The sequence below is a fragment of the Rhinopithecus bieti genome, unplaced genomic scaffold (genome assembly GCF_001698545.2).
Source record: "Rhinopithecus bieti isolate Rb0 unplaced genomic scaffold, ASM169854v2 scaffold_4781, whole genome shotgun sequence".
NCBI lineage: Eukaryota > Metazoa > Chordata > Mammalia > Primates > Cercopithecidae > Rhinopithecus > Rhinopithecus bieti.
The window spans coordinates 5,823,745-5,834,941 of record NW_016805181.1 but is presented as its reverse complement, the minus strand read 5'-3'; the positions used below and the strand labels follow the sequence as shown (position 1 = coordinate 5,834,941).

Below are 11,197 nucleotides of genomic sequence, written 5' to 3'. Positions count from 1 at the left end.
TTAATGATTTTGTTTGTTTGTTTGTTTGTTTTGAGATGGAGTCTTCTTGCTCTGTCGCCCAGGCTGGAGTGTAGTGGCACAATCTCGGTTCACTGCAACCTCCACCTCCTCGGTTCAAGTGATTTCCCTGCTTTAGCCTCCTGAGTAGCTGGGACTACAGGCATGCTCCACCATGCCCAGCTAATTTTTGTATTTTTAGCAAAGAAGGGGTTTCACCATGTTGGCCAGGCTGGTCTTGAACTCCTGACCTCAGGTGATCCACCTGCCTCAGCCTCCCAAAGTGCTGAGATTACAGGCATGAGCCAACACGCCTGGCCAGTAGTCCCTCTTCCTCTTATTAAACATATCACCCCCACTTTCAGTCTTGGCATTTTGGTCTCATGCATGATAAAAGAACAGTGGAAGTGGCTCATGCCTATATAATCCCAGCACTTTGGGAGGCTGAGGCAGGGGATTGCTTGAACCCAGGAGTTTGAGACCAACCTGGACAACACAGGGAGACCCATCTCTACAAAAAAAAATATTAAATTAAAAAGCCCAGTGGATAGTCACTGTGCTTCTGCCTGTGCTACATCTTTGCTGTTATAGTCTTGTTTCTCTTATTTTAGCAGGGGTTCTGCAGCACCAAAAAACAGACACGACTGGCCTAGGGCAAGGGACAGGGTGAGCTAACACTTTACCTTTGGCTTCCAGAAATGCTAAGTGTTCCCAAAGGATCAAGTGCTGCCAAAGCCTCATCCCTTCCCTGTCCATCCTAATAGGCCTGCTTGTCCCCATGGAAATATTGACGAATTCTCCGTCATAGGATACGGAGGTCATTGGAGAAGAAAGCAATTTCTGTAAACAATAATCCATTTGTAGGTTTACTTTTCTATCCCAACAAAAATAAGTGAGGCCTTTGTGATCCCTGGAATGGGAGATAATGCATAGAACATGCCAAGGAGAGTACCATTATGGTGTTCACCATGACCCAAAGGAGACAAAGATCTGGGATTTGGTGGTAAGTACACAAAGATAGCAATGTAGAATGGGGAGCACGTGAATAAGGCGTTTCTATTTTAAGTGAGAAAAATATATGAAGGGAAGTCTTGTGATTTCCAGGTCATGTACCTTAGCAAATTCCAACACAAAGACCATCTCAGTGTCAAAAGGCCATATTCAGAGAGCTACTTCCAAACAGGCAGGAGTTGGTCCTATACAGAAATAATGTGGTAACATAACCCCTGGAAGAAAATGTGTTTTCAGTTACACCAGGGCCAGGCCCAACCTTTCCCACAAGCTCTTCCTAAATAGGAACTTGGCAATGGGATTAGTTGAGCTGGAGGGGACGTCCTTGGCTTTAGAGGTGAGGCCCATCAGGGTCCAGAGGAAAGTTGGGCAGTTTTTCCTGCTGCTAATAGCACTGAAGAATCAGCATCACATCCATTTTATTAATTTCCTTGACAGACAGTTCTAGTTACCATGCAGGCACCACAAAATCAAAACATACGCATGTCAAGGGGCCCCATCTGTGGTGGGGCCCTGCCAAGGCCCATGTTACATCAACACGAGGAAGCAGAGCACAGCTCCACACACCACATGCTTGGTCCCATGGGCCATGCCCTGGAAGAAAACCACCAGAGTTTGATTGAAAGAGCCAGAGAAGTTCTCTTGGTGACAGTCCTCTATCCTGAGTCTGGGCTTCTCACGTTGAAAATAAGATCCCTGGGAGACACATGGCTACATCTGACTTCAGGGTCTTGTCTCTAAACACAGCTATACAGACCTCCCTGCCACCTCCATTGAGTTCCACCCATGCAGGACAAGAGCAGCCTGGATTAAAGAAGACACTTAAAGGAATGCAATGTCTTTATTTGTAAGCTGGATCTGAGCTCGGAGTTCTGTTGAGCTGAGACCTTTGGCTACATAATGAGCATAGAAGGATTTTTTAAATCAAGGTATCCCTTGCTATTAGTGTTGCTAAAGTGATTGAAGGAGCTCCAAAGCAATTCATTCTTTTATGTAGAGCAATGCTAACTATCAGTTGGCTACATAATGCTGATTTGGCAGGTAAGGACCTAGGTAAACTCCTGCTCTAAATACTATCACTCACAGGTGCCCGTGGTGAGCACTAACACATCTGTGTCCTCATGCTTCCCACCCATCCCTCTTATTGCAACCTAGGCCATTTCCTCAACACCATCAAGGAACATGGCAGTGGATTAGGCATCCACATGACAGCAAAAGGCAGGAGGTCTCACACCTTTGATTGAAGAGCTTCTGGCCTCCTTTACGGACCTCGTGCTAACTCATGGACTTCCTAAGGATGTAATTTTCCACCTTGCCAGCTATTAATTCTGCTCCTTACATAATAAGAGGAAGGATATTAGCCCAGATCCATAGCTAACTGCCTCCCATGCCATATCAGAAAGGCCCAAGCTAGACCTGTCTTACACCCTGGTTTGTCACCTTGACTGCCTAATCTAAGAACAGTCTAAGGATGAGGACTGGAGTGACTGTTATCCCAGGCTCCAGAAGCCTCTTTCGTAGGGGCTGGATGCTCAGTGCAAGGCCCTGGAATCACAATCCTAACCTGGCCCACCCTGGGAGGACAGAGTTGGTTTTTTTTCTCTTTGCCTGCACTGGTGCAGCAGGTATGGCCACCTTGGGGACTTTGGAGTGGCTGCCCAGCCAGCTCCGACAAGGACGTGAACACATCCAGACTGCCTCTCTCTCCGTGCAAAGGGCACTGCTGCCGAGGACTCAGTACATTGTTTCGCTCTCCATTCAAACAACCGCGGCATGTCAGTCCTGCTGGCCCCCTTGATTGTGCAGAAATAAATAAATGAATTATGTTGTTGGGGTTTGGGCTTCAGCACAAACACATGGTCTGCATTTATCCACACAGTGAGAGGTCCACCAGCCACTTGATATAAAAGAGCAGAATGATAATGCTTTTCTTTAGGCGCTCTTTTGCCATATGGAATGTATATAAATCATATTTTTGTTTTAACAGCGGAGGCTTTGTTGATAGATAAACATGTGGTTTATCTAAAAAAAGAGGGGATTGTGCTTTGAACAATCATTTAATGTCCGTGGATGTGCCAAATAAAAATAAAAACATAATTTTGAAAGAAGTTGGCTTCATGCCCAAATCCATAACAAGGAATTTCTCCTTAACCCAAGTGGTTAGAGCCCGTCTATCTGTTTTGAGTTTAAGCTGTGCTCTCTACTCAACCCCACGACAAATGGAATCCTGAGCTAATGTGCTCTAATAAGACGAGACATTACCTTTATGAATGACCTCATGGAGAAGAGGTTGGCAAGCATGGTGGAGAGGCCTTGAGCCAGGCAGCTCTGGGCTATGAAGCCCAACTTCAGCTCTGCGAGGCAGATTGCGTCATCACCTTCTTTCCAATTCCAGCTCGGGATGTTTAGCAGATGGGCCTGGGGAAAGAAAAGCAGGTATGAGACCTCGCTCTGTTAAATGTTCGATTGTTCAACATTTCTTCTGGGAAATGCAGCATTGCCCGACCACTCAGGGCCATCCAGTCTTGCCCTTCTTTTCCCTTGCTGGGGTCTGATGTTTGCTGTTTTATGCAACTCTTCTGCTCATCACACTTCAGTCTCTCTGAACTGTTGCTTCTGCACCTATCAAGCCCAAGTCCTCCCCTGGGTTTGCCATTTAGCCAAATAGAGCCCAGAGGGAATTTCCTCTTGTGACAGACACATCAGCCGGGGTTACTATTACTAGGATGTCTAGCTAAATGGTTAGGTTGAGTCCTCAAATAGACTGTAAGAGTGCCAAATGCCTGTATATTTTCAGTTTCTTTTTTACCTGCCTTTCCAATACTCCAGATCAGTGACTCCCAGGCATCAGGAGCGGGCATCAGAATCACCTGCACAGTTTGTGAAAACACAGATTGCTGACCCCCCGCTCCCACCGCCGGCATTTCTGATTCAGTAGATCTGGGGTAAGGCTAGAGAACTTGGCATTTCTCACAAGTTGGAGGTGGCGCTGATGCTGTTGATCTAGGGGCCACACTTTGAGAACCACTGGCCTAAAACATCAGGTGAATCACAATGTCGACGTTTCCAATCTCTTGCAAATGGACTGGTCCTATTCAACCCTTATGTCAGGCCCTGAGACAAGGACCCAGAGGCATGCTCATCCAGTTATTTTTAAGTGGCATGAAGCAGAGAGTCATAGACATTGGATGAAAGAATCAAAGTAAGGTTCTCCAGAGTTGGAAAAATCGGCAAAAGACCAAACTAAAAAGATTTACAAGGCTTTCATGTCCAGTACAGCATTTAGGTTAAAAAAAATCAACTATATACATTCAAAATGAGAAGACCTAGCTTGGCATCAGGCAGGAGAGAAATAAAAGAAAACAAAACACACAAAGCTAAATGTAAGTGTGTGGGTAACTAAAACCTCAAATTTTAGGCCAGCCATGTGACATTACAGAGAAAACCAGCGTCTACTTGTCAGAAATGCTCTCCAGATCAAGGGAAATGAACATTTCATTCTGCTGCGAACTGGTCAGACTAGTTCCAGAGTACTTGATCCAGTTTTCAGTCAGATTTAAAGAGGGAAAATGATCAACTGAATAACTTCCAGAGAAAAGTGACAAAGACAAGAGGAGGTAGCATCTGGAAAAGATCTTTTGAGGAACAGTTAAGAGAGCCAGTAATATTTGGCCTGAAGAAGGCTCTTGTCCTCACAGAGACAGGATGATCACATCTGAATACTTCAGGTGCTGCTGTGTCCAAGATTAGGTTTGTACTGCTTTGTTCTAGAAGCCAGAATTAAGACTGACTGGTATATATTCCAAGAAAGCAGATTTTTGTCTTGTTTTATAAATGAACTTCCTAAGAATGTAATTTATCTACCAAACAGAGAAGGTTACCTTAAAAAATGAAAGGTCTTTGTCCCTAAGACTCAGTAAGTGTTTCTCCAAGTTACTATGGAAAGAACGTTTGCGCTGCAATAGGAGGTTGAATCAGACAGCCCTTCTAAGTCTCTGCTAATGCCAAGATTCTATGGCTTTGGAGTTGTTATTTCTCTGCACATCTCAGCAAACACAAGGAGCACCAAGGGAGTCTTCCCTTCACTTTCAGAACAATATACAATAGTTGAACTAGAAAGATGGAAGATTTCATTGTGAAAACAAAAAGTAAGTCCAAGGGTTCCACACTCTGCTTTCAAAAATACCACTCTTGTGAAATTCCTTCTGGCAAAATCCACTTCTGTGACAATCTTGTGCATCCCAAGCCAAAAGTGGTTATTCCAGGGAGAGATGACTGTGCCCTCCCTGATGAGAGCATGGTTAAAATCGTCTCATAGAGGGGACACAGCAAATGGTAATTGCTGTCAAGCTATCAAAGGACCTTCCCCACACTGCAGACTCAATTCCAACAACTAGCCCTACCCTTTATCCCTTCCTTTCTCTACTCTCCACTGGCTTCAGATGGCCACTTTCCCTTTTACTTCCTGGGCATTGTAGAGAACATATGTGTATAACTTGAGAAATACTGATTTGCAGTAACATCATCTGAGAACCTGAGAAGAATGAGCAGAAATTAAGTTTAAGTAACGAACAAGTCAAGCATTGTGTGTGAAAGGAGATTTTTTTGGTTGAAGCCCTAAAGAGACACCTCCGAACCTTCACGGCAACTTCAAACAAACAAGCCAAACCTTTCAAAGAAAGTGTCTCCTATCCGCATGTGCTACCTAGGGTATGAGGCTCAGGCATTTCATCCTTGGGTCACCCATGGCCCTGTCTGGTTTGAACTCTGTTGGCATATTTTGAGCTTTCTTTCTCACTGTCCACCTTGATACTTGGCCATGTGATTACATAGAAAAGTTGAGTTTGTTCCTTATATCATGGGTCTTTGCCCTCTTTTTTTGCATTTTCTCCAATGCAGGGAAGGAGTGAGGGTGACCTGCTGAACGCTTGGAGGGAAATCTCTGTGCAAGAAACAAAGAGAGGAGACTGACCCAGGAACGTAAATCCTTTGTTTCTGGAAACTTCGTCCTTTTCCATTTAAAGCAATTTGAGTCTGATGAAAAATGCCAGTGTTAGTGCCCAGAAGTCTGGAGGCAAATCCTCTCTCCCTAACTTGGAGAATATAAAGAGCAGATCTGGCAGATCTGGCTGCTCTTCATTTCTGCTACTTCACCACCCCTCCCTCATCCCATGGAGAAGGAACTGGAAGTAGGCTGTCCTGGACAACCAGGAGAGATTAATTTCAGTCCCAGTTCCATCTCTCACTACACACAATTTGGGGAAGCCACCATGAGGAACAAAGAAGTCCATGAAAGAGGAAACGATTTAATATGATTGCCCAAGTGTCAGGTGGACAGTGAGAAAGAAAGCTCAAAGAACTTGTCTCTATCTGCACTGGGCTCATGGGACTTGGTTTCCAGAGATAAAGGCCTCTTTCACTAGAGTCTTTGGGAAAAATAAAAAATCCAGTGACAGGTAAATCATCAGGAGTGACACTTTTCCAAGAAGTTATAAACCAATCTTTCCTTGAAGAGCTTTGAGCCATTTACACTCAAATCAGAAGATGCAGGGCCAGCATGAAAAAGATGGCCAGCATGAAAGCGTTTCTCTCCAAGAATTCTAGTGATATTAAAAGATACAGTTTGGAGAGCATCAGCCCTTCTATAATGCCTACTCTCAAGAACCACAGTTTGGCTCAATGGGCTGTGGCTCCATTTAAAGAGTTGGTGGCAGTAAGCTGTTCTGTCTCTCCACTCACTGGCTTCAGAGTGGTGGCCATGATTTGTGCCCAGGAGAGTTACGCTGTCTGCACAGAGCTTAGATGCCCTGCTCTGAAGTTACCCTGGGATGCTAAAATGCACAGATGGTCCGATGAGTACTAAAGAAGATAATGGATGTCAAAGCTCTTTTAAAACCATAAAATATGACCCAAATGTCTACAACTATGATGATGACAAACTCAGGGCCAGTTTTACATGGAGAGAAAGTAGGCAGCTTCCCGACATCCCTCTAGGCCCTAGAACATCACTATTACTAGATCATAGGGGATTGAAATGCTTCATATATCAAGACTTTGTCCAATTATGAAACCAGCTATCTCTTGGAATATGTTCATAATGACATAACTTTACAGACACATACCAGGTCCTTTCCTGAAAGCAAGTTGTAATGCATGGAGATCTCTAAGCATCTAAGATGAGTGCAGCAAAAGGTGCCAAGAAAGGCGGGGAAAAAAAATGCTGAAAGGGAAGAGGAAGAAAATGTATTGAAAGAGTAGGAAGCATCTCAAGATACAGAGCAAAACTGTGAAGCAGGGTGAAGAATGTCCATTTGCAATTCTACAAGGAATAAAAGACAAACAATGATGAGTGGACATTTTGTTCTTTCTCTAGAAGAGAGATATGAAAGAAAAACAACAACAAAATGTCCTGTGTCAAAGTCACTCTATTCCTTGTGTCCTTGTTAATCATCCAAGGATCTGTAAGTGATTCTGCCCAACCCCAAAACTCAAATAGTTTGGGATGGTTCTAAACAAAACGTGTTTTAAGCAAATAATCATGAATTGGTTGATATCTTCCTCATTGTTTCTGAATAATTACAACACAGAGGTTTGCCAAAGACATTCAGGTTGCTATGATCATGTGATTACTGACCAGGGACTGTCTGGATCCTAGGCCAGTTGAGCTACTTTGAGTTGGACAAGAACCACAGAGCTAAAATCCTCCTTAATTTCTTGAAGACGCTGCATCAGCATTCATTGGAAAGAGAAAAAAAGGAACTGACAACCCCTTCTAAACATACAACATTAATTTTCCTATTCAATCTAAATTCAGTCAAAAATCTAAACAACAGCTTAAAGCACTCCCACACTAAATGAAATTTCAGATCACAAATGAAAGAAGGAGAGCTCATTGCTGCAGGAGCTGTCACCAGTCACAGCCTTGCTAATAAAATTCACCTCCACCTACAAGGGCTGCCATCAAAAACTTTTCCAGCTTGATGCCTGTGCATTACCAATATCCTCACTTTATCTCTTCAGTGTCCTTGGGACACTGTTTTCCAGAGACAAACAGGCAAATGTGACCTTGGGTGCCCACCACCAAATCTGCTGGCTAGAGAACAACACCTTCTGCAAGGCAGCCACCTGCCGAGGGCTGGGCAGTGGCTGGCAGCAGTCAGCCATTCTGGGTGGTGGGCCAGTCACCGACAGCAGGCTCCACTCAGTGACAGCCTCTGATGGGCCTCCACACAGCAAAATGGGCCAGCATTTGCCAGCAATTAAGAAATAACGGCATGGCGCTGGTGCATTTGGCAGAATGGGGTTTTCTCTGCATCACCTGACTGCCTATTTTGTAGGGAATATGGCCCATAAGAGGGGGTACGCTGTCACTCATAACCCAGCAGGGAGTTATTCTGTGCAGACAGGACACCTGGCTCCAGGTATTGTGCAGCCTCCGGTTTCTAGGCTTCATTAAGGACATAACTAGTACCGCATCAAATGGAGAAAGGTGCCACCTTCCCTCCCCTAAAGCTGTTTTTTTGGAAGTTTACTGACTGGACGAGAGAAGGAGCGCTGCCTTTGAATGGGACACTGGACTCTGGTTTACTGAGAAGTAATCACAGGGAAACGGCATAGACTCTGACATTTGTCTTCTTTCTAATCAATCCCCCATTGTAAGCTATAACACAAGGAAAATTCCTTTCTGTTTAATCTCTGGATAGCTTCCTATTTTTCTGATTCAACTCTGCAAATTCTCATCTTGACTCTGGAAATGTGTTCCACATTACACTCTTACAGAGCACATTACGCACTCACTAGTTCACCTGGTCTCAGATAGAGAAATCCTATCGCTCACTTGCCTGGAGCATTCTACACCTTAACTGCTAAATCCCCAAGGACACAAAATAGGGCTTCTCCTTCACTGATATTCCTGCTGGTGTCAGGGAGAGTGCTAATCACACAGTAGGTGTTCAGTAAATATTTACTGAATAAATAAATGACTGCAGCACATACAAATGAAAGTTGTTGTAACTTAAGGATGGATGGGATCTAAGAGTACATCAATAGTTCTGAAACTCGGGTTTCAATAGACACTTCCCAAATGAATGAACCAGTACGTGAAGGAGCATCCTTCCAGTGACCAAATGCAAACACGTTGTTTGGACTAAAGAAATGGGCCGGGCACAGTGGCTCATGCCTGTAATCCCAGCACTTTGGGAGACCGAGGTGGGCGGATCACCTGAGGTCGGGAGTTCGAGACCATCCTGACCAACATGGAGAAACCCCATCTCTACTAAAAGTACAAAATTAGCCGGATGTGGTGGTGCTTGCCTGTAATCCCCGCTACTCGGGAGGCAGAGGCAGGAGAATCGCTCGAACCCGGGAGGTGAAGGTTGTGGTGAGCCAAGATCATGCCATTGCACTCCAGCCTGGGCAACAAGAGTGAGACTCCATCGAAAGAAAGAAGGAAGGAAGGAAGGAAGGAAGGAAGGAAGGAAGGAAGGAAGGAAGGAAGGGAAGGAAGGAAGGAAGAAGGAGGAAGGAAGGAAGGAAGGAAGGAAGGAAGGAAGGGAAGGAAAGAAATGTCCCAGGAAGATTTTTTTTTTTTTTTTTTTTTTTTTTTTTTTTTTTTTTTTGAGACGGAGTCTTGCTCTGCCGCCCAGGCTGGAGTGCAGTGGGCCGGCTCTCAGCTCACTGCAAAGCTCCGCCCTCCCGGGTTTACGCCATTCCTCCCGTCTCAGCCTCCCGAGTGAGCTGGGACTACAGGCGCCGCCTCGTCGCCCGCTAGTTTTTGTATTTTTTAGTAGAGACGGTGTTTCCCCGTATTAGCAGGATGGTCTCGATCTCCTGACCTCATGATCCGCCCGTTCGGCCATCCCAAAGTGCTGGGATTACAGGCTTTGAGCCACCGCGCCCGGCCCCCAGGAAGATTTTTAACAATTACACCTCTTTACCCAGGTCTTTGAGTTGCGCACATGTGAACATGCGAGTGTGTATGTGTGTGAGGCTGTATAATGAGGAAGAAGAGGCTGGACCTGTGGATGTGTCTTCAGGCCTGGAGCGGGCTCCTGCACTCCTACCTTGTTGTGATACTGCAGCATTTGAGTGATGATTCTTATCTTCGGATGGTAGTTCTTTATGGAGATTACTCTGAAAAAGAAAGAACCAACACTGAGACAGGTCTGCCTTATGCATGGTGTCTGACCAAAAGATCAATTTTATTATCTCCAAATGGGGTACCCATGGGACTGAGGTAGGAGGCAGGACTTGATTCCAGAGGCAGGGCTCAGATACCAGACAAAATTGAGGACTAGCTGAAACAGGGATGGGGCAGAAGCAACTTTCCACTGGACACGCCCAGCAGTGTGCCCTGTCAGTTTACCATTGCCATGGCAACACCCAGGAGCTTCCCTATATCCTCTAGGCCTTAGAACATTACTATTACTAGATCATAGGGGATTGAAATGCTTCATATTTCAAGCCCATTGTCCAATTATGAAATCAACTATCTCTTGGAATATGTTCATAGTGACATAACTTTACAGGCACATACCAGGTCCTTTCCTGAAAGCAAGTTGTAATGCATGGATGAATTCCAGTCCCAGTTCCATCTCTCACTACATACAATTTTGGGAAGCCACCATGAGGAACAAAGAAGGCCGTGAAAGAGGAAACCCTTTAATACGATTGCCTAAGTGTCAGGGTGGACAGAGAGAAAGAAAGCTCAAAGAACTTGCTTCTATCTGCACTGCGCTCATGGGACTTGCCTTTCTATGGCAATGACCGAATGACCCAGAAGTTACGACCCCTTCCCTAGAAATTTTTGCATAAGCTGCCCCTTAATCTGCATGCAATTAAAAGTAGGTATATATATATATATGACAGCAGAACTGCCCAGAGCTGCTACTCTATCGTGTAGCCCCCTCTGCAGGAGCAGTCACGGAGCTGTAATACTGCTGCTTCAATAAAGCTGTTTCCTTCTGCCCTACCACCAGCTTGCCTTTGAATTCTTTCCTGGGGGAAGCTAAAAACCTTCATGGGCTAAGCCCCAATTTGGGGCTCCACTATCCTGCATCAGGACCAGCAGCCAGGGCTATCCTGAGGGGTTGCAGACACTGAGCCAGGTGAAACAGTGTTCCCACCACCATACCTCTTGCTAGTGCGAAAACAAAATCACAAAACAGCCGCAGTCTGTGTCCAGGGCGTG

General features: G+C 45.0%; 1 protein-coding gene across 9 annotated transcripts in view; it reads right to left on the bottom strand.

Annotated features, from left to right (window-relative positions):
* KCNMA1 (potassium calcium-activated channel subfamily M alpha 1) overlaps window positions 1-11,197 on the bottom strand; it is a 767,391-nt gene that overhangs the window by 197,832 nt on the left and 558,362 nt on the right. For all 9 annotated transcript variants that reach the window (XM_017871448.1, XM_017871449.1, XM_017871438.1 and 6 more), the window contains exons 13-14: window positions 10,071-10,140; window positions 3,271-3,426 (exon numbers count right to left, since the gene is read on the bottom strand). In XM_017871448.1, the coding sequence (XP_017726937.1) occupies window positions 3,271-3,426; window positions 10,071-10,140 (226 nt within the window). The remainder of the gene's footprint in view (window positions 1-3,270; window positions 3,427-10,070; window positions 10,141-11,197) is intronic.